The sequence below is a fragment of the Aethalodelphis obliquidens genome, unplaced genomic scaffold, assembly GCF_003676395.1.
Source record: "Aethalodelphis obliquidens isolate GAN/ISIS:26980383/991018 unplaced genomic scaffold, ASM367639v1 scaffold255, whole genome shotgun sequence".
NCBI classification, from domain to species: Eukaryota; Metazoa; Chordata; class Mammalia; order Artiodactyla; family Delphinidae; genus Aethalodelphis; species Aethalodelphis obliquidens.
The window spans coordinates 3,720-27,768 of NW_020838169.1; the positions used below are offsets into that span (position 1 = coordinate 3,720).

Genomic DNA, 24,049 nt, shown 5'->3' on the forward strand with positions numbered 1-24,049 from the left:
CCTGGGACCTCACCAAAGTAGTGCCTGCCCTTGAGGCTCCGGACCCTGAGCAGCCCGCCTGGTCTCTGTCTGTGAAGCTCTTGAAAGGGCAACAGTGTCTGTTATTCAAGTGTCTGAACTGACAAACAATCTCACTCTTAATGCCTATTTGGGGTGAGGCCACCAGTAATTAAGGTGGTGCTGGCCAATCTGGTCACTGGCAAGTACCTCTTTTTTGCAGAGTATGGGCTGCAGGTTCGGCAGGACGCCAAGTCCTACATCCTTAGTAGCTGGGCAGCTCAGGGCACATTATACAAGCTTCTCTATGCCTCAGCTTTCTCTTCTGTATTTGTATGTTCATTGGGAACCTCCTCAGGGGTACACACCAGACTCCACTTGGAGGATGGGCAGGGGAGCTAGACCAAAGCTCTGGGACAGGGTTCTGGTGCTTCAGCAGCTAACAAACTTGATTCAGGTTATTCATCCTTAGAAACAGCTCATATAATAATACCCACTCCCCGGTGGGTTTGGGAAACCTAATTACTACTTGTGAAATGTTTGCAGGTTCACAGAAGAAAGGTGATACCATCATGGCAAAGTATGACTACCATAATCGTGATCTTCTCAAGCTGCCCCCAGGGCTAAGTCCTATAAAATTGCCGTTTGTGAAATTCTGCTATTGTTACAAAGTGCAGCTATTATCCATAATGATACAGGGTAATGTCTAAGGTATTGCTGTGCTCATGGAAAACTCTGAAATCAGGCGAAGTGAAGAAGGTAGACCAGGCCACCTGCCGTGAGCTTGTCCTGCTCTCTAATTCCAAAAGTAAACAGAATCCTTGAGGAGGTAGGCCCCTGAAGAAGCACCAGATAGCAACAGCATTCTCTGAGCACCTAGCGTGCACCAGGCAGTGTGTTATGCACGCTAGCTCATTGAATCTTCCCAAAAAGTTTAGGAAGTAGACTTTATCATCTCCATTTTGCAGAGGAGAAAAAATGAGGCTCAAAGATGTTGACTTGCCCACAGAAAACGAACCTGGCAGTTATAAATAGCATGGCTTAGAGTGGAGAAAGAGCTGGGCCGGGTGGGAGGTGACCAGAGAGTCTGGGCAGGAGGCAAAGAGTCTCTGAACTAGGTTAGCAAAGCGAGGATGGCTTCCACATTTCCAGTTTGGGCACCCCTATCCTCACCCCCGCCAACCCAGTGAACAGGTCCGCTGCCAACGGAGAGAGGCAACCGAGGAGGGGAAGGCGGTAGGGAGGGCAGATGACTGGTGCAGGGTAGCCTGAGCTTGGGACTGCCAGCATATCTCCACGCGCTGGCCTGGGCCTTGGGAGGGAAGCTGGGACGCAGTCACTGACAGATTTGACAGGTGAAGGCCTGGGAGGAGATGGCCAAAATGCAACGTGTCACCCGGGGCCACTAGCCCCAAGGCTCAGTTCTCGCTGGAGAACCTCCAGAAGGCACCGCGGGCCAAGGTGACAGGTGTCCGTGAAGACCTCCTCGCGGGACTCGCCGGCGACGCGCTCGCTCCCCGCAGGCCTGCGCCGAGTCAGCGATCCCGCTCGGCTCTCCGCGCCCTACCCCGGGTTCCCGGTCCCTCCAGCCTCCGTCGCCCCCGCCGTCTCCTCCTCCGGGCGCGGAGCCGAGGGCCGGGGCCTCCGCGCACTGTGAGCCGGGAAAGCGGCATCGCGCGCCGCTCGCGGCACTGCTCGGGCCTGCCGGGCGGGGCTCGGGGCGCATGCGCGGCGGCCTACGGAAGCCCGGAAGGAGGGGTGGGAGGTGCGGCTCAGGTTTCTCAGGGCGGCGGCGGCGGCGGCGGCGTCGGCAACTGGGACGCGGCTCGCGCTGGCACCATGAACCCGCTGTAACGTGCAGGCTGCGCGGCGCGGGGGGCGGGGGGAGGAGGAGGAGGACGGCGCGGTGAAGTTCTCCGCCATGAACCTGAGGGGCCTCTTCCAGGACTTCAACCCGAGGTGAGGCGTCGCCCGCACGGCTCGGGGAGGCACGGCGTCCGGGATGCTGTGGCGGGCGGCGGGGCCTGCCCGAGCCTCCCCGGAAAACCGATCGGCCTCGGCGCCGGCCCGCTGCCTCCTCCCGCGCCCGCTGCCTTCAGCCCCCGGCCCGCCGCCACATCTAGAACCTCCCGGCCGCGGTCCCCGCCCCGCGGGAACCCCGCGCCTCTCCGCTTGCCCTCCCTCCCTCGTCGCTGTCCCAACTTCCCTCTCTCAGCTCCATCTTCTGGCACCCGCTGCCTGCCATGCGTTCCCCGCGCCAGGGCCGGTTCACTTGACTCGACACCCCTACCCACCACCCCAGCAGTTTCCTACAGTTCCTCCAAGCCCTTGAGGTTTCCCTTGGACGTATGCCCATCCCTCGCTTGTTTGCTTCTTTGTGGAACTGATGTCTGAAACACTGTTGAATCCTTGGAGTCCGTGTCAGGGTATGGCAGGACCTTACATAACGCTTTTGGGGGGTAAACCTGACAATTTTCCGTACACGTTTTCTCATCAGTCTTGACTGTAAGTTTATTTGCAGGAAGCAGATATTGCTGTCCTGTTTCCCAGATGGGGACTAGCCAGTGGACTGAAGGGAAGGAACACTGGCTAAGGAATCGAGCGTCTGTCCTTGGACTTGACCAAGTGTTCTGTAACTCTCTTACCTCCCCAGGCTGTGAACTCCCTAAAGCAGAGACCGTCTCCTGCTCAAATCTCTATTCCCCGCAGCTCCCACTGTGTCTGACACATAGTAGGCACTTATCAAATGTTTGTGGAACTAAACTGAACCTAAAGACCTGGATTGGAGAGCAGGCCGTATGTAACTGGGGGATCCTCTGCTCATCTGAAAAATAAGGAGTTGGCCTAGCTGATCTCCGAAGTCCACTGCTCTGTGAAGGGAGTGCCTAGCTCCCTTATTTGGTGGTGGAAGGCACGCACTCAATAAACCTTTCCTATGCCAGGTCCCATGCCGTCTGCTTCGGCTGCTGAGAGGACCCAGCGTGAGGGTGGAGAAGGGCAGGCCAATAGATGATTGGCAGCACAGTGCAGTGTTGTGCTGTGGGAGCCCAGTGGAGACCACCTTCCAGGCTGCTTGTGGGGCGTGTCTTGGGAGAGAGAGAGGATGAGTGTGTGTGTGTGTGTGTGTTGGGAGTGCAGCCTCCTTAGGGACGCTGACATTTTAAGGTTCGAGCCATTGTGACTTACTGGGTGCTCTCATTGCTCTTTGAGCACTACCGAGTTCATGTTCTGTTTAGTCTGGAGGGCCAGTGTCCCCATCACAGTGCAGTCATTATCACTGTTGGCCTTGAAGGCGCTCTGCATAGAGGAGCTTGTTGAGAGCAGGTAACTGAGAACTGACTGCAGCGCCTTCCTCTGCTGTTCCTAGGGGTTAGGATTGGTCTCCAGGGTAGCAGGGCTGGTGCCGGAGTTGGATAGGCCTTGTGTATCTACATTGTTTGACGATGGTGATAAGAAAGATAAGTAAAAGCTGAATTGTTTTGTGTCCTTGGGCCACTCACTTATCTGTCTGTTTTATAGGCAGAATGAGTATAATCTCTCAGCAGGATAGAGAGGCCAAATTAATGATTGATTGCAAAGCGCTTTACAAGTAGAAAGTTCCAGGACAACTTTGCAAGGTGACAGATCATTCGGAAGCCACAAAGAGCACTTGCTGAAACAAAATAGTGCTGCCCGGATAGCATCCTTAACCGTTTTTTCCTGTAGTAGCTTCTTTCTGCCCCCCCGCCGCCCCGCCCCCGGAAATTGGCACAGGAAAATGACAATTAAATACCAGGTATCTAAACAGGTTTATAGTCAACATCAACGTACTTATCAACCCTTTAATTCTATTGGGATTGAGATGCACATCTCCCTGAAAAGTTTGAAGATCTTTTATAGGATGCCATTTTCGTTTTCATTTTCCTGATGCCGTGTTGAGTCAGTGGGAGAGAGCCGTGTTTCCTCACAGTGGGGACTCCTGAGACGGTGGCCAGCTGATGTCGGCAGGTGCCAGTTCTCAGCTGGTGGTGTGTCATGTCTTGTGGGCACACCTCGTTTTCGACATTGTTCTTTAGTTTTTGCTCCATGCTGAGGAGGACCTTCCAGACAGCTCGAAGAGCAAACCGAGGGCTGGAGACAGGAGGAAACCTTGTGCCAGGGCCTCAAACCCTGATGCTGCTTCCTCGCTCCCCGCCTGGAATTCAGAGCCAGTTCAACACCTCCCTCCTAGCCCAGCACCTTAGCACATACTGTTCTCTTTGCCGGGAGTGTTTCCCTCTCTCTCCTCTCCTCCTTACCTTGTTAGCTTCTGTTTCTCCTTGTGATCTCAGCTCACTTGTTGCTTGCCGAGGGCAGCTTTTCTGACTTTCCCGCCCAGCGCACTGCGCCCTGTTTGTACAGTCTGCGTAGTGTGCTGTGTTCCTCCATCATACACTCATCTGTACCCTTGTTTGACTAATGCCTGTCTCCCCTATGAAACTCTAAGCTCCATGGGGGCAGGGCCATGACTCTGCGTGTTATGGTACCCTGCATACCTGGAGTAGTACCTGGCTCAAAAAGTATTTGTGGGATGGATGGATGAATGAATGAATGAACGAATGACTCACCCTCCAGAGTCACTGCCTTCCTCGTGGTCTGCGGCCTGGTTCTCTTTCCTCTCACCTTCTTCCCTCCTTCAGGATGCAGCCATTCCACTGGCGAGCTGGGAACACCACGACACTAAGCAGACCACGGCTGCCTTGACTCTGTGGCTTGTGTATGTCACAGGAATAGTCACTGTCACGGTTTGGTGGGCCCCAAGGCATGGGCCATGGCTCCAGATCTCCTTTCCAATCTTTTGATCTTGGGAGTCTGAATCCGCTGCTGTATTGCCAAGGCTCTGGAAAACTACACTGACAGAGAATGATTCACAGCTGTCAACACTCACATGCCTATTTCCATCTGGCTCAGAACTGGTTGATCATGAGCTTCTTTTTAGTTACATAGGTTAAGGCTTGCTGAAACAGACACCCCGGACCCACCAAGTCCTTCCCTGAATGCCCAAGGCTTCCTAACAGCTAGGGAGCCCTACCTATTGAATAGGCAGACTCCTAGAAGTATACGGAATTGACAAACTTGGATCGTGAGGTGTTCCTGGGAGCTAGAGATCTGGGAGTAGGTGGCATTAAGCCGGCACCCTGTCCGCACCACGGAGCCTTGGGAGTCTCTGCTGCCTTGTGCAGTTGCTGGCTCAGAGGCCCTTCAGCCCTGGTAGCCAGGCAGTGCTCGAAGGCTGTGAGAACTCTGCTAGAACTTCTGAGTCAGCCGCAGTGAGCTCCAGATGGAGTGTGGTGCATCCCGCAGGTGTCCTGGACGGGGACAAAGGCTGAGGAGCGCTGCTCTGAGCATTCCGTCGTGTGGGGATGGGGTCCTGAGGTCAGTAGCATTTAGAAGCTTCCATATGCTGCAACATCTAAAGCCATTCTGGAGTCTGTGTGAGTGATCTTGTCTCTTATTTGAAGTCTGGAAACATGAATGTGATTGCGGGTAATTAACAACAGGCAGCTACCTGACCTTTAAGAGGCGTTTGTAAAGTATATGTAAAGCATTACTTCATCACACATCTCCCTGGTTCCTACTGTGTGCCAGAGATGTGCCGGGTGCCCGAAGTACAGGAGTGAATGGGACGTGGTCCCTGCCCGCTCGAGCCTGGCGGACGAAGCAGAAATGGAAACATTAAAATTCAACACGGGACAAGGCGTTCCAGGCACAAGAGCCAAAGAACCAAATGCTGCGGGAACACAAGGGGCAGAGCCACTAATTCTGTCTAGCGTGGACAGGGAAGGTTCCACAGCTCGATTCTGAAGCATATAGTTATAGGCTTTTGTCAGACAAGAGGGCAGGAAAGGCATCTTAGAAGGGACAAAGTATGCAGAGGCGCGGGGTCATGGGAGGGCCTGGTGTGTTAAGACAGTGCTGCAAGGTCAGTGTGGTAGGGGCATTGCGGGCAACGCTTGTCACGTGACTTAAAAATACTACGCGTAGTGTTAACAATTACTGTAAATGTTTTTGACACATTACTGTTTTTTTTTTAAAGCAGGCTCCAGACCCATCAATAGTGAGTGTATGTTGGTACTGTTAATGAACTCTTCACCACCCAACTGTCTGTTTATCTGTCATTCTGTCACCTCAAACTACCTATAGTAAGAAAAGCTTGTTGATTATACTGAGGTTATTAATAATAGCTATGACTTCTGGGACACCTACCACGTGCCAGGCACAGCATCACTGCTCTGCACCCATTATCTTGAACCTTCACAACAGCCCTCTGAGTTCGATATCAGCCTTGTTTTGCAGAGTCTTAGCTTGTGAATTCCCTGAAGTCACACAGGCGGTGAGGGGCCAAGTCAGGAGTCGAACAAGTTGGTTTCCTTCTGAAACCTGTGCTCTTTCCGGTATTCATATGCCCCCCTTCTGATTTAGTGGCATAGGAGGTCCGACATACTAAGGAGCCTTCTGTTTATGAGTTGTGATTAAGCAAAGCAAACCTTGTATTCGAGCTTACGCATCTAGATGAGTATTATCTTTCAAAGAAGTTACTTAGGGAAAAGGTAAATATATACCTACTCCATTGCTCATACCCCTTGTTACTCATTTGAAATTTCCTTGGAAGCAAATCCTGTAAGAAAATCCGTCTCATTGCTTTATAATCATATATCATTTTTTAACCAAAATAGTGCTGCCTAGTTTGATCACACATCCTATCCACTAAACTTGGCTCTGACTGACTTTTGGCCGTTTCCAAAAATCCACTCTCAGTGAAGATTTGGCACCACTGGGGGTATTCAAATGAACGGACCGCAGGCTCTCAAGGCGATTCCAGGAGGAAAGCTCCAAAGATGGTTTGAGCAAGGAAGTGGAATTAGTGCATTGTCTCCCAGGGGGACTGTTTAAAGGAGACATGTCTCATTTGAATGCAGAATTTCTGGTTTCAAAACTATCATTCCCATTACTTACTTACACGTCTCATTTGAATGCAGAGTTTCTGGTTTCAAAAATGTCATTCCCATTACTGGCTAATTACACGCATGTTTTTCTTGGCTGTGAGTTCTTTGGAGGCCAGAATGGTGAGGTGTTCGAGAAATGTGCTGAGTGAGTGGATGTTGAGTACAGGTAGACGTGAGCCATTGGGGAACTCTGTTGTAGGGGAGAGACAGTGGACTGAGGGATTTTAGGTAGTTTCCTAGGACTTTGGGAGTGAAGCTTCCCAGTATTGAGCTTGGGGTTTCTAATTGCGTTGCCTGATCATAGGCCATGCCTGTACGAGGAGACTAGAATTGAAGATGAAAGCCTTCAACTCTGGAGACAGGCTCTTTATAACTGACAATTCGTAGTTTGTCACCTATGACCTAATAGTGAGAAAAATGATGGCTAAATGAGATTGTCATAACTTTTCTCTTTTGTAATACTAGTAGCAGCTAAAATGGGTAAAATCCATCATTTACACAGGGCTCTCATATCCCCTTATCTCCATGAGTGGATATAGGAGCAACCCGATGAGGAGAGAGTGACCCACGCACAACCACACAGCTGGGAAACAGTTCCCACAGGCCTGGGCTCTGTCTAGTCCTCCTCAAGAGTGATTTGTTTTTATTTGGCTTTTGTACTTTCTTGTCAGTCAATGACTTTAAATTTTGTTCATAAGGTTCTGCTCAGTGTAAGAGGTGCAGTTCCTTTGAAACGTTGGGAGAGTGGCAATTAGCAGTTTGTCAGTTGGAGCTATTCTCTAAAGTTGTAGACAGAGAGGCGCTCACAGGGATGGTCACCCAGACCATGTGTGCGTGCATGTGTGCCTGCTCCAGTTAAAGCCAGCGGCTTCCACTGGAGAAAACTGATGGGTCTAAAAAGAGTCCAGCTGCATTCTTTTGACTTGCGGAAAACAAGATAATAGAACGTTTATACGCACAGTGTCATCTCTTTACTAGGTATATTCCCTCCCTCCCTAAATCCTTTTTCCCTTCCCCCCAAGGTGGAGAGAGGGAATTTGAGGCTCAAGCAGAAAGCTCTGTGTACATTTCAGAGAGGATACTAGCTTTGTAGTTTGACCCACGTGACACTACTCAGTGATCTTGTACTGGCATTACAGACTCAGATGAAAGTGGGGTAAATTCCCTTTTAAGGTGTAATTGGAAAAGTGAAATTAAGGAAGCAGTGGTTTGATGCCAGAATATCCATTGGAACCTCCATTTGCTGATTTGTGGAGAATTCAGCAGTCTGTTTCTATGCTTGGATTCTGGTCTGAATGTTTCTTGAAAAGTAACTCATAGTAGTTTAGGCTTTTTTTATTTTTATTTAAATTTTTTTTTTATATTTGGAGCTTTTTATCACTCTTTTTTTTCTCTACAGTTATCATGGTTTATTTTATTTTATTTATTTTTTTGGGTTGCACTGGGTCTTCATTGCTGTGTGCGGGCTTTCTCTAGTTGTGGCGAGCGGGGGCTACTCTCCTTTGCGGTGCGAGGGCTTCTCACTGTGGTGGCTTCTCGTTGCGGAGCATGGGCTCTAGGTGCGTGGGCTTCACTAGTTGCAGCACGCGGGCTTCAGTAGTTGTGGCTCGCAGGCTTCAGTAGTTGTGGCTCGCGGGCTCTAGAGTGCAGGCTCAGTAGTTGCGGCGCACAGGCTTATTTGCTCCGTGGCACGTGGGATCTTCCCGGACCAGGGCTCGAACCCGTGTCCCCTGCATTGGCAGGTGGGTTCTTAACCACTGCACCACCAGGGAAGTCCCAGGTTAGGCAATTTTCAGTCTATTTTGTCAGTTTATTATGACTTGTGTAGAATTTCTGCCTCCAGTCTCTACCAACTACAATCTACCTTACACACTCTTCTCTACCTTCTGTCACTCTTTTGCTCAGAAAATCTTCAGTGGCCCCCTATTGCCTAGTAATAAATTCTAAGGACTTTACCTTGATATTCAAATCCCCCATTCTACCTTTCCCTTGTTTCCTCTGGTGCCTTTTCTCCTGTCTCCCCAGCACTCCCCACCCCAAGATTTACAGAACGTACTCCACGTGTTCTAGTCTCCTGGGGTACAAAATACTGTCTCATGCTTTAAAGAATCGTCTTCCCTTTTTCTGGAATTCCCTATCCCCAGACCCCACCTCCTTTCCCAGCTCTCCCAGGGAAATGAACCTTCCATGTCCCAGTTTGCCATGATATATAGTTGCTTGATCCCCCTCTGTTCCTCTTAGTCTTTGAGCATCTTCGGGCCAGAGACTGTTTCTTTCCCACACGCTCAAACAGTTTTTAAAGTTTTAAGTTAGATTTGTGTGTATTTTGTATTGGTGCCCCATGATCCTTTTTTTCCCTCTGGAAAAATTCTGTACACATGTAAAGAAAGCATCTTTTGTTTGCTTTGATAGAACCATGCTATTTTTATCTACTCTAGCGTTCATTTCCGTAATTTCCTTAGGAACTTTGTCTGCTTTATCTGTCATGATTTAACAGTAGCATGTAGAAGCCCACAATGTATATTGGTATATTTGTACAAGAAATATTGTCAGATTATTTCCATATTCTATAGTCATGTTGTTAGATTTTCATTATTTAGATTTTCTTTATTAGTCATTTTAATGCTTTTTGTTTTGAAGTCTAATTGATCAAATTACTGTCCTAGTAAACTGCTTCTCTTGTCCTTACTCAGTCACAATAAACCTGTGTCATCTCCTTTCTTCTAATTGGTTTGACTTTTTTTTTTTTTTTTTTGCGGTACGCGGGCCTCTCACTGCTGTGGCCTCTCCCGTTGCGGAGCACAGGCTCCGGACGCACAGGCTCAGCGGCCATGGCTCACGGGCCCAGCCGCTCCGTGGCACGTGGGATCTTCCCGGACCGGGGCAAGAACCCGTGTCCCCAGCATCAGCAGGTGGCCTCTTAACCACTGCGCCACCAGGGAAGCCCTATTTCTAGTTTTTTAAAGAGCTTCCATACTGTTCCACAAAGTGGCTCTGTCAATTTACATTAGATAGATTAATAGATAGGCCAGGTTTATTGAAGTATGTTTAACATGCAGTAAATTTTACCGTTTTTTAGTGCACAGTCCTATGAGTTTTGATAAACCCATTCACTTGTGTAAGCACCACCCAAAGACAGAGATATAGAAAAGTTCTGTCACTGCAAAATCTTCCCTCGTGTGCCTTTGTAGTCATCCTTTCCCCCAACACAGCCACGGGTAATCACGGGTGATCTGTTTTCTGTATCTATACTTTTGCCTTTTCCACAATGTCAAATAAGTGGACTCATACAGTGTGTTGTGTTTTCAGTCTGAGTTATTTTACTTAGTATAGTGCATTTGAGGTTATCCATGTTGTTGCATGCATCCCTAGTTTGTTCCTTTTTCCTGCTGATTAGTATTCCATTTGAATAGACATACCTCAGTTGGTTTAACCATTCAGCAGTTTTTGGACACTTGGGTTGTTTCCAGTGGCTATTATAAATAAAGCTGCTTTGAACATTTGAACACAAGTCTTTGTGTGGACATATGTTTTCCTTTTTCTTAAGTAAATACCTAGGTATGGGATTGCTGGGCTGTAGAGTAAGGGTATACTTAACTTTATGAGAAACTACCAAAGTGCTTTCTAAAGTGGCTACACTGCATTCCTACCAGCAATATATGAGGGTTCCATTTGCTCTACCTCCTTAGCAACGATTGTCATATGCTGTGAGGTTAAGAGTCTAGGTTCATTTTTCCCATCTGTCCAGTTGTTTCAGCACCATTTATAGAAGCCCAATTGTTTCTCTATTGAATTGCCTTGGCACCTTTTCCCATGTATGTACAGGCATGTTTTTGGACTCTATTCTGTTCTCTGTGTCTCTCCTGATGCTAATCCTACATTGTCTTGATTACTGTAGCTCTGTAGTAAGCCATGAAAACATGCAGTATAAGTATAGTTTCTCCAACTTTGTTCTTTCTCACAATTGTTCTGCCCATTTGAGGTCTTTTGCATTTTCATATAATTTTTAGAGCGAGTATGTCAGTTTCTGCAGAAGAGGCTGCTTGGATTTTCATTGGCATTGCACTGAATCTTTTTTTTATATATATTTATAGCAGCTTTATTCATAGTTGCCAAAACTTGGAAGCAACCAAGATGTCCCTCAAAGGGTGAATGGATAAATAAACTGTGGTTTATTATTTATTCCAGTGGAATCTTGTTTAACACTAAAAGGAAATGAGCTATCAAGCCATAAAAAGACATGGTGGAACCTTAAATGCATACAGGCACACCTCGTTTTATTGCGCTTTACTTTATTGCGCCTTGCTTTATTGTGTTTTTTTTCTTCCAGTTTCATTGGAATATAGGTGACATACAGCACTGTGTAAGCTTAGATACAGCATATCGATTTGACTTACATACATCATGAAATTATTACCACAGTAAGTTTAGTGACCATTAATCATCTCATATAGATACAAAAGAAAAGAAAAGAAAAAGAAAAAATATATTTTTCATTGCGGTGAGGACTCTTAGGATGTACTCTCTTAACAACTTTCATGTGTAACATATGGCAGTGTTAATTACATTTATCATGTTGTAAAATACCTGTCTAATACTTATTTATCTTATAACAGGAAGTTTCTACCTTTTGACTGACTTCATCCAATTCCCCCTCCCCTAACCCCGACCTCTGGTAACCACAAATCTAATCTCTTTTTCTATCGGTTTGTTTGTTTTTGAGGTATAATTGACCTACAAGATTATGTTAGTTCCTGGTGTACAACATAGTGATTCTATATTTCTATACATTCTTAAATGATCACCACAATAAGTCTAGTTACCATCTGTCACTATTCAAAGATATTATATTATTTTTGACTATATTCCCCACACTGTACATTTCATACCCATGACTCATTTATTTTGTAGCTGGAAGTTGTACTTCTTAATCTCCCTCACTTATTTCTCTCCTCCTTTCCTCTCCTCCCCTCTGGCAACCACCTGTTTATTTTCTGTATCTATGACTCTGTTTTGTTATGTTTGTTAATTTGCTTTTTTAGAGTCCACATATAAATGCACTTATACAGTATTTGTCCTTCTCTGTCTGACTTATTTCACTTAGCATAATACCATGTAGCTTCATCCATGTTGTCACAAATGACAAGATTTCATTCTTTTTTGTGGCTGAGTAATATTTCATTACACACACACACACACACACTCCACATCTTTTTTAAACATTTATCTATCAATGGGCACTTAGGGTGCCTCTATATCTTAGCTACTGTAAATAAGGCTGCAGTGAACATAGGGGTACATATATCTTTTTGAATTGGTGTTTTTGTTTTCTTCAGATAAATCTCCAGGAGTGGAATTGCTGGATCACATGGTAGTTCTATTTTTCATTTTTTGAGAAACCTCTATACCATTTTCCATAGTGGTTGCACCAATTTATGTTCCTGCCAACAGTGCACAGGGGTTCCCTTTTCTTCACATCCTCACCAACACTTGTTATCTGTTGTCTTTTTTTTAATAATAGCCATTCTGACAGTGTAAGATGTTATCAAACTAGACTACTTTCTCATACCATATACAGAAATGATTAAAGACTTAAATGGATTAAAGACTTAAATGTAAGACCTGAAACCATAAAAATCCTAGAAGAAGACATAGGCAGTATGCTCTTTGACATCAGTCTTAGCAATATTTTTTTGGATATGTCTCCTCAGGCAGGAGAAACAAAAGCAAAAATGGGACTTCATGCATTGAATCTTTTGAATAATCTGATGAGTATGGTAGGCTAAATAATGTCCCTCAAAGATACCTACTTCCTAATCCATGGAACCTGTGTATATTACCTTCTGTGGCAAAAAGGTGAATATTATCTTATATGGCAAAAGATGCAATTAAGTTAAAGATCTTGAGATGGGGAGAGTATTCTGGATTATCCAGGCAGGCCCTAAATGCATTCATGGGTTTCCATATAAGAGGGAGGCAGAAGGAGATGCTATTAGGAGGAGAAGGCAATGCGATTGAGGCAGAGAAAGAGATTTGAAGATGCTGCCCTTCTGATTTTGATGATGGAGGAAGGGGCCCAAGGTAGTGCAAGGAATGCAGCTCTAGAAACTTGAAAAGGCAAGGAATGGATTCTCTCCTAGTCTCTGGAGACATGGCTCTGCTGACACCTTAGTTTTAATGTAGTGAACCCCATTGTGGACCTTTAGCCTCCTGAACTATAAGAGAATAAATGTGTATTGTTTTAAACCATCAAGTTCATAGTAATTTGTTATAGCAACCATAGGAAACTAATAGAGGATGTAAATTTTAACAATATTGATTTTTTTAATCTATAAAAATGGTGTATCTCTCCATTTATTTAGATCTTTAATTTTTTGGTAGTGTTAGGTTTCAGAGTATTCTTGCACATATTTTGTTAAATTTATCTCTAAGTATTTCATATTTTGATACTGTTGTCAATGGTAGTTTTTCATAAACTTTTAATTTTAAATATTATTAGGTTTATAGGAAAGTTGCAGTAAATGATAGTTTTTTTTTTAAAGTGTCCATTTTCTCATTGCTAGCATATAGAAATGCAGTACATTTTTTTGTATATTTACCTTGTATCCTGCAACTTTTGCTAAATTCACTTATTAGATTTAGTAGCTTCTTTGGTAGAGTACTTAAGATTTTCTACATAGACATCATGTTGTCTGCAAATATCAGATTTACTCCTTCCTTTTGAATCTTTATCCCCTTTATTTCTTTTTCTTGTATTATATTTGTGGCTAGAACCTCCAGTACAGTGTTGAATAGATGTATTGAAGTGGACATACTTGCCTGGTTTCCAGTCTTAGGGGGAAGGTATTTAGTCTTTAACCATTAAGCATTTTTAACTAGGTTTTTTTCTAGATACCCTTCTAGCCCTAATTAGTTTAGAGCTTTTATCTTGAGTGAGTAGTGAATTATGTCAAATGTTTTTTCTGGAACTATTGAATAATCATATGGCTTCTCTTTTTCATTCTATTAATACAGTGAGTTACATTAACTGATTTCCAATGTTAAGTGAAACTTGCAGTCCTGGCTAAAGCACACTTAATCATAATGTAATATCCTTTTTATATATTGCTGGATTCAATATCCTGTTTTTTAGGGGTTTTGCATCTGTCTTCATGAACGATACTGGTATGTAGTTTTCTTTCTTGGTCAGGTTTGGGTATCAGGGTAATGCTGGCTTCATAAAATACTGGGAAATGTTCCCCTCTCATCTTTTTCTGCAAGAGTTTGTGAAAAATTGGTACTATTTCTTCCTTATGTGTTTGGTAGATTTTGTCTGGCCCTGACATTTTCTTTGTGAGAAGGAGTCCAACTGCAATTTCAGTTTTTTAAATAGATATAGGAATATAAATATTTCTTCTTGTGTGAACTTTAATAATATCTTTATTTCAAGAAATGTATGTGCATAAAATTGTTCATAATATCCACTTCTAATCCCTGTAATGTTTGTAGGATTTGTAGTGATGTCCCCGCTTTCATTCTTTGTATTGGTAATTTGTGTCTACTGTTTCTTTTCTGATAACTCTAGGTATAGGTTTACCAATTTTCTTGATCTTTTCAGAGAACCAGCTTTTAGTTTCATTGATTTCTTTTTTCTTACCTGGACCATTTTTACAGTCTTTATTGAATTTGTTACAATATTGTTTCTGTTTTATGTTTTGGCTTTTTGGCCGCAAGGCATATGGGATCTTAGCTCCCTGACCAGGGATCGAACCTGCACCCCCTGCAATGGAAGGTGACGTTTTAATCACTGGACTGCCAGGGAAGTCCCTAGTTTCATTGATTTTTCTCTAACATGTTTCTTACTTAGTTCATTGATATTTGTGTGTATATTTATTATTTACTTCCATTCATTTTTTTAAAATTTCCTTCTCTTCCTAGTTTTTTAAGGTGAATCATAGATCGTTGACTTGAGAACTTTTCTACTTAGCGTTTGATGCTGTAAATTCCCCTTAAGTATTGCTTTAGCTATATCTCACATATTTTGGTATGTTGTGTTTTCACTTTCATTTAGTCCAGAATTTTAAAAATTTTCCTTGTGTTTTTTTTTTCTTTTACCTATGGATTATTTAGAAGAGTATTGTTTAATTTGTAAGTATTTTGAGAATTTTTCAAATATCTTTAAGTTATTGACTTTTAGTTTAATCTCATTGTGCTTAGAGATTTACTTTGTATGATTTCAGTCCTTTTACATTTGTTGAGGATTGTTTTATGGCCCAGAATTCAGTCTGTCTTTGTGAATGTTCCATGTGCACCCAAATTTGCACTTGAATTTGTATTCTGCTGTTGCTGGGAGGAATGCTTTATCAATATCAATTAGGTCATGTTGGTTGATAGTGTTATTACAAACTTGTATATCCTTAGTAATTCTCTATGTGTTCTATCAGTTACTGAGAGAGAAGTGTTAATTTCCAGTAATAGTTGTGGATTTTTCTGTTTCTCCTTAATGTTTTAATTATTAATGTTTTCTACGTGTATTTTGAAGCTTTGTTATTAGGTACATAAATATTTACAGTTGCTAGATCCTCCTCCAACACAAATCACCTCTTTATCATTATGTATGCTCCTGTTTGTCCCTGGTAATATTCCTTGTTCAAAAATATATCTTAGGGCTTCCCTGGTGACACAGTGGTTGGGAGTCCGCCTGCCGATGCAGGGGGCGTGGGTTCGTGCCCTGGTCTGGGAGGATCCTGTGTGTCGCGGAGCGGCTGGGCCCGTGGGCCATGGCCGCTGATCCTGCGCGTCCGGAGCCTGTGCTCCGCAACGGGAGAGGCCACAACAGTGAGAGGCCCGCGTACCAAAAAAAAAAAAAATATATATATATATATATATATATATATATATAAACCTTATATTGTGGTAGGCAGAATGATTCCCCCAGAGACATCCAGGCCATTAAGCCCTGGAACCTATGAATATGTTATGTTACACGGTAAAGGGGATTTTGCAGATGTCTTTAAGGTTACAGTATTAGTTTTTATTGCATCCGTGACAAATTACCACAGATTTAGTGTCTTAAAACTACACAAACTTATTATCTCATAGTTCTGTAGGTCAGAAGTACAGGTACAGCATGGCTCAGTTGGATCTTCTGCTTAGAGTCTCACAAGGCTGGAATCAAGGTGTCAGCAGGGCTCTGTACCTTTCTTGAGGCTCTGGAGATTAATCTGCTTCCAAACTCATTTGGGTTGTTGTCAGAATTTAGTTCCTCGTGGTTGTAGGGCTAACGACCCCATTTCCTTGCTGGCTGTCAGCTAGGAGTTATTCTCACCTTCTAGAGTCGGCTTGCATTCCTTGGCTCATGACTCCCGTCCTCCATCTTCAAAGCCAGCAAAGGCAGGTGGAGTCCTTCTCACTTTTGGAATCTCACTGACTTCCCCTTCTGCCTTATCTCTCCTCTTCTGCCACATCTCTCTGACTTACTTGTATGCCTTCCTCTTCTGCTTTTAAGGGCTCATGTGATTACATTGGACACAACTGGATAATCTGGGATAATCTCCATATTTTAAAGTTGGCTGATTAGTACCCTTAATTCCATCTGCAGAGTCCTTTCATGGTAGTACGTAGATTAGTGCTTGACTGAATAACTGAGGACAGGAATCTTGGGGAACATATTTAGAATTCTGCCTACCACAGTTGTGGACTTTAAGATAGGAAGAGTATCCTGGATTATCCAGGTGGACCCAATCTAATCACATAAGGTCTTAAAAGCATAGCACTTTCTCTGGAAGCAGGAGCCATATGGCAAAAGAAGTCAGAAGCATGAGAAAGATTCGATATGCTGCTGCTGGCTTTGAATGTAGAGGCCTATGTTCTTCTCAGAGAGAGAACCCTAGGACCTAAGGGCAGCCTCCAGCTGACAGCCAGCAAAGAAACTAAGATCTTAGCCCTACAACCACAAGAAACAGAATTGCCAACAACCTGAATGAACTTGGAAACAGATTCTTCCCAGAGTCACCCGAGAAGAGCCCAGTCAACTGACATCTTGATTTAATTTATGAGACTCTGAGCAGAGAAACCAACTAAGCCTGTCTGGACTTCTGACACACACAGCTGTGAGATAATAAATTTGCGTTCTTTTAAGCTGCTAAGTTTGTGGTAATTTGTTATAGCAGCAATAGAAGACTAAAACAGATATTAGTAAAGTCACTCTTTCTTCTGGTTAGTGTTTGCCTGGTATAACTTTTTCTGTCCTTATTATCTATCTGTCACTTTGTAGATAGATAAAGTAGGTTTCTTATAGATAGCATATAGTTCTCTTGCTGTTTTAAATCCAGCCTGACAATCTTTGTCTTTTAATTGGTAATTAGACCATTTATATTTCATGTAATTGTCAATGGGGTTGGGTTTTAACTGCCTTCTTACTGCAGTCTGGAAATTGCCTCCAGGCAGTAAGCTGGGGCATTGATAGAGTTTATCTCCTTTGTTTTCTTTCTTTCTGCCATCATGGTCCTTCACTGCCTGTTGTTCACTGTCTGAAAACTGTTGTTTCATATATTTTGTCCAGTTTCTTGTTTAAGGTGGGAAGGAAAACTCCATCCCTCTTACTGTATCAAAGCTGGAAGTAGAAGTCCTCAACTATGTAATTTCTAATTAATATTTTAAAAACATCCTCTTCATGAAGTCCCTTTTATGTGAAATATGAGTGTATGTTTATATGTATAATCCAGTCACAAAAAGGATAATACATATACTAAAATATTACTGTATATGAATATGGCAGATGGCTACCTGTTTAAAAATAGAATCAAATAATTAGTCAGTGACAGAACTTGACCATATCCTGAACCTGTCCACTGTTTTCAGTCTCCATGTCTTGATGGCTAGTTCCTTCTGCTTGGAGTGCTTCCTCAGCTCCTATCCTTTCCTGCCTGGCAGCTTTCCATGTATCCTCCAGAACCAGCTCCAGGGTCATCACCTCTCTGCTTCCCAGTCCCCCCAGACAGAATCCATATTTCTTCTTCTGGGCTGCCGTCACACTCCACCCATAGAACCATTATGGCACAGGCCATGCTGTGCTGTAAGTATATGTTTCTGTGTGGACTCCCTCCTACCAGGAAGCCCTGGGAAGCAGGAAACTTATTTTAGTCTTCTTTATATTTGTCTTATCTTCTAACAACAGTATGTCTTCTACATAGAATTTTTGATATATGATTATTGAATTAGTGACTCTCTTCATGTGCTAGAAAGCAATGTTGTTATTACTCCTCATTTTAATATCACATATTTGTAAGTGTGAATCCTCTTTAATCATTTTGCTTTTCTCCCAGTAAATTCCTCATCTATGCCTGTCTGCTGCTGTTCTCTGTGTTGCTGGCCCTTCGTCTGGATGGCATCATTCAGTGGAGTTACTGGGCTGTCTTTGCTCCAATATGGCTGTGGAAGTTAATGGTCATTGTTGGAGCCTCGGTTGGAACTGGAGTCTGGGCACGAAATCCCCAATATCGGTAATACTGCTTTATAAAACCTTTTGGTCTCTACTCTGAGCCGAGGGGGGGCAGTATCTTGTTTTTCACTTTATCAAAAGTCAGGACTATTTTCTTTTCTACCTCTCTGAGGTTTTCTAAGAACTATAATATAGGCAAGCTGAGTTCTGTTTTAAGTTTTTAAAAATTAAGTGTTTGCTATCCACTTTTTAACAAATGCACTGTTATTTTAGGTGCTTAAGTTCCTAGCCAGCCTACAAAAGCTTAAGTAATCTAACATGCATCCAAAGTATAGAACTGTTATACCATGCTAGACAAGGACGTATAAAACCATCATGTTTGTAGGAGCAGTTCTACAAACCACAGGTCTAGCTTTGGCCATCAGGGATATATCCTTCTCCACTCAGTCCTGGAACTGGGTCTCCCCTTGTCCCAATCTCCTAGTCCTGGGGTTTTAGGACTGTTAGTGTGGAGGAGGCAGCTTGGCCAGGAAACAGTTAGGTCCTGAGACAGGAAAAGGTGAGACCCAGATGCCGTGAAGGAGAGCAGAGCCTTGGGGGCCGGGCAGAGGCGTACCCTTTACCTTCACCCCCACCTCCCCTCACGCCTTTCTTCTTGGACGGTGTTCTGGTCCAAGTTCCTGTCGTGAGCTCACTCCAGTGTGCAGCCTGGTGCTGCTGGGGCCCACAAGAGTCTCTCTGCTCTCCCTCACAAAGTTTGGAACTTTGGAAAGGAAAAAGGGGGACTTGAGAGTGAGGGGCTGTTCTAAACCATCACCAGGAAGATGAGGAGTGAAGAAATGCCGGGTAGGCAGGTGGGGAGAGAAGAGGGGGACAGTGCAGCTGCTCATGTGAGAAAAGTGTAGAAGTGGGGACCATCTCAACTTGTTTAAATCTTTGTTATGAACTTTAAAAATGAGATTTAGATCGAGTAAAATATGTTACTGCATACGTATCTAAGAACTTGAAAATAGCTACACAAAGAGCCCTGGCAGATGGGGGACATTCATGTGTAGCTTAGATTTTTTAAGTTCTTAGGTTTTTCTTTTTTAAGATTACCTGTGTGGCCATAAATCTTTTATTTTTTATGAGGTATTTTCAGATATCTAATGTTTGCTACTCAAAGAATGAAAAGTTACATAGCTAAACATTTTAAGTTCCACTAGTTATTTAGAAGCTATCTGAACTTTTCTCTGTTGGTTACATTTAAGATTCCTTTCAAGATTCCCTTAAGAAAAGGAATTGTATGTGCGTAGTTGAATGTCCTGAATGTACAGACATGGTCATTCTAGTGTCAGTACTGTCCAATGGAACATTGTTGGGTCCTATAGAAATAACCACTGACCTCATTTTCTCTGTGTCCTAAATTTACAAGCATTTATCACCAACATGACACATCACAAATGTTCATCTGTATTTTGAATGAAGCACAGTCAGCCTTGCAAATGCATTGTTAAGCATTTTCCTGATTAGTGGCCTTATTATTTTTTTAATTGTTAACCTATTAAGTCCAAGCATGATCCTTGAGCAGCTTTAACTGATTTAAAGAACAGTTTTAATGGCTCTTCTTTATCATCTGCAGGTGTCAATTCATCCTAATGGAATAGAAAGGAAAATAAAAAGGCATTCACAATTTTATTTGCATTTTAAAATAGCACCTAACAACAGTTGCTGTATTTTCTTGAAATAGCACACACTTATTCATAAAACTAGAGCTATTTTGATAGTATTGCATGAAATGTGATTTACATGGTTTTTAATTCATTGAGAGACAGGGATCGTGAGATTTAAGGGATATTTCAGATTTTAGCAGTAGAAGCAATCAGCTTAAATAATCTTGGAAGTAGTTGAACTTAAAGTTATGAACCAGAGTGTTTATGTGCACTGTCAGGAAGTAATAACTGTGGCTCTTGCTTCTGAGAATATCTTTATTCCGTTCAAAGTCTAAGTCTGGTTTGGTTGTAAATGTTCATTTCTCGTCCTGTGGTAGTTCTTTGATGTTTGAAAGATTGCCTGTTAAGGAGGAGTGTTGATTTAGCTTTCTACCTGATTTTCCTGAGCCTTTTGTTAAATTTACAAATACGGTCCTTAGTACCCACGTAAGCTGGCATTTGCCCTGAGCTGCCTGCTTGTTACGGAGACTCCGAGCTGAGGGTGTTTTTCTTCGCCTTCTGTGCCTTTCCAGAGCAGAAGGGGAAACGTGTGTGGAGTTCAAGGCGATGCTGATCGCGGTGGGCATCCACTTGCTGCTGCTGATGTTTGAAGTGCTGGTCTGCGACAGGATCGAGCGAGGCAGCCACTTCTGGCTCCTGGTCTTCATGCCGCTCTTCTTCGTTTCCCCAGTGTCTGTGGCAGCCTGTGTTTGGGGCTTTCGACATGACAGGTCACTGGAGGTGAGCTTTCGTATATTTAAGCAGGTTTTAAAATGCAAAATCGTTTGGTCAGTTATTGTAATGGAGACTTCTTGTCCTTGGTTAGGAAGAGGTTGATCACTAACGCTAGATCATGGTACGTAAGGAAACGAAAGATGATGGAAATAATCATGTTTCTCTTTCTTGACTTAGAACGCTGGTTTTTCACTGAGGCCATCAGGCTTCTTCCAGCTTCACGTCTTTCCCTGCCCACCTGGATCAGCCAGCTTCTCCAGAGAAACAGAACCAGTAGGATAGATGTAGATGTAGATATAGACGTAGATGTGCGGCTAGATATACACATGGGGAGGTTTATTTGAAGGAGCTGGCAAGTCTGAAATTGATGGCGCAGGCTGGTGGGCTGGAGACTCAGCAGGATATCTCCCTCTCCAGGAAACCTCAGTTTTTGCTCTTCAGGCCTTTTAACTGATTGGATGAGACCTACCCACATCATGGAGGGAAATCTCCTTTTCTTAAAGTCAGTACCCTTACAGCAATACCTAGATTATAGTTTGGTTAAACGACCGGGTACTACAGCCCAGCCAAGCTGACGTGTAAAACTAACCAGCACAGCACCTCAGACCCCATGACCAGCACTTTGTCTGCTCTCTGGCTAGCTTATCCTGATGGGCCTATATGTTCATATAGTAAGCATTTATCAAGTATTTACTATACGCCAAGCCCTCTTGGCCTAAATGTAAGGGATACACACACGAATGAAAAAGCAATACTAGCAATGCTAATAGTAGTAATGAAAATAATAGCAGATAATATTTATTGACCACTTGCTGTGTACCAGGCCTGGGGCTGGATGCTTCCATGCAGTAGGATCTCGTTGAAGATCTGCAGCAACCCCGTGATGTGGCTGCACTTGCCACCCCTGGTTTCCAGAAAGGGTAGGGAGTTTGTTCCTGGCCGCTTATCCAGGGGCAGGGCCAGGATTCCATTGCAGGAAGCCCGACTCCAAAGCCCGTGCGCCGAACTGCCCAGAAGCTGAGGGCCCACAGCCGGGTCCAGAATGGCTCGAGGGGGGAAACTGGACACTGTGGATGCCATGTTGAGCTGCGCGGGTCGAGAGCGGAGGAAGAAGACCGCAGTTGGTCAGAAGGGAGAGTGGGAGCTGGTGGGTGGCAGCTCAGGGTACTTGAACCTGGCGAGGGAGGTACCCACAGTGGGAGAGTGATGGAGCCAGGCCCCGGGGCACCACTGGGAACAGGGCCCCGAGTGACAGGAGCGGCTGTGCCTGGCACGGGGAGAGCGACCCCTCAGCCCTGGTCCGGGCGGCCATGGAGGGAGGGGAGCCCTGGGGGCCTGCTCTCAGCCTCCCTGCGCTTGCCCTCCCGCTTCAGACCCTCTGCCCCGCCAGGTCCTCCAAGAATTTGCTCTTGAACTGGTCCACTCTCCAGCGACCTCGCTCTCTCATCTGAAAGGGAAAACAGAAAACAGCAGCAATACCCCCTCAGGCCTCCGTTTGCCTCTCGTGCATCTTCCTTCCTCACAGAAAGGCTCTGGGAAGCAGTGCGGCAGGGACCCCGCATTCCCTGCTCCGGCACGTGCTCCCCGTGGCCTGTGGCCTCATCCGGGGGCCTCTTGAGCCCCCATCTTGTCTGGCCGCTGGCCGCGCTGTAGCTCCTGACACCCCTGGTCCCTCGACCAGTCTGGCCACCTCTGCCTGCGTTCAGCTCCTTCTCTGAAGTATTCTTCCTCCGTCCGCTCCTTGCACGTTGCTGTTGCATAGGATTCTAGTCCTGGGCGTTTTCTGTCCTCACTGCGTGCACTTCCTCTGAATGATCTTGTTCACACTTCCTGCCTCCACTGCCACGTACGTGCTCTCACTTCCTAAATTCGCATTTGTAAACTCCGATTTCTACACGAGCTCCAGACTCATCCAACTTCCCCTGAGATCACAGCTGCTCGATTTTACCTATTTGGGGCCGTGTTTCTCAGTGGGGCTGGGTATGCTCTTGGCGTTTTGGATAGGAAATGTTTTGTTGAACAGGACTGTGCCCTGCATTTCAGGACACTTATCCCTGACCTCTGCCCACTAAACACTAGCGGAGGTGCTCCCTCAAGTCATTGTGACAGCCATTAGGGCCCCTGCACATGTCCTAGCTCTTCCGCAGGTGAGCAGCATTACCCAGGTTGAAAAGCGCTCAGAAAGTTCTATAAATACTGTTGGATGAGGGCTGAGGAGGAGGTTTAAGAAAACTGAAAATTTGGAACTTTGTTTCTTAGAAAGTAAAAGCATGTACAAGGGCTAGGACTATACTGGGCACGAAACCGTATTTTCCTAATGCAGTGTGGCCACACTCTTGGCAATCTACCTATGAGAAGAAAGCACATGCCAAGAGTTGAGCTCCCTCCTGGTTCTTGTGTCCCAGGAGGAGTACCTACGTTGGCTAGGGGGTGACTGGGGCTAGGTTCCCCCAGAGCCCTGAAGGAGGAGTCCGGGTGAGCCAGGGTGCCCTGTGCAGGTAGGAAGGGGATGGTATTTTTCAGGCAGAGGAAATAACACATAAGAAGCCGTAGATGCAGAAGAAAGTCTGTCATGTTGAGTGGACCAGTGACTCAGATATGACTGGAGCACAGTTTTGTAAGATGCAGAGAGTCCTAGGGGTGGAACATGGTGATGGTGTCACAGCCACAGTCATACGGTGGTAATATGAATGAACGTACTTAACACCATTAAACTGTACCCTGAAAGATGGTCAGGACAAAGAGGGTAAGTTTTACATTACGTGTATTTTTCCACAGTAAAAAGAAAAAAAATGCCTGGAGCATGAAGTACAAAGGAGGGAGCCGGGGAGGAGGGGGTCTGCACAGAGGGATTGGGCTGAGTAAGGGCCAGTCCTCAGTCCTCAAGGCGTTGCTGAGCTTCCCAGGACACCATAATGAGCTCCCAGGGGCACCATGGGATACCAGACATTTCTGAGGGAAAAACAGTGACCCCTGACATCTGTAGGGACACCCTACGGACTACTAGCTCCATGTAGTTTAGGGCTTCACTATGAGGTCACACTACATTCATTTCGATAGTGTCATGGAAGAGTCTAAGTTGTTGGCAGTCGCTGGGATGAGAAGGCAATGCTGTGCAAAAATGCATACAGAGAGCAGGTGATGAGGGTGGCAGTGTCTTGAGGAATGGTGCAGTGCCAGCAGGCACACACGTCCCACCAGGAATTACTTGTAGTTAGTTAAGAATGGGACACACATAA

General features: G+C 44.7%; 1 protein-coding gene across 1 annotated transcript in view; it reads left to right on the top strand.

Moving 5' to 3' along the window:
* The first annotated feature begins 1,787 nt into the window (after nucleotides 1-1,787).
* The window catches only part of TMEM185A (transmembrane protein 185A), a 31,047-nt gene continuing 8,785 nt past the window's right edge, over nucleotides 1,788-24,049 (top strand). The window contains exons 1-3 of the mRNA XM_027100031.1: nucleotides 1,788-1,956; nucleotides 18,269-18,445; nucleotides 20,609-20,816. Of these exons, the coding sequence (XP_026955832.1) occupies nucleotides 1,919-1,956; nucleotides 18,269-18,445; nucleotides 20,609-20,816 (423 nt within the window). The 5' untranslated portion in view covers nucleotides 1,788-1,918. The remainder of the gene's footprint in view (nucleotides 1,957-18,268; nucleotides 18,446-20,608; nucleotides 20,817-24,049) is intronic.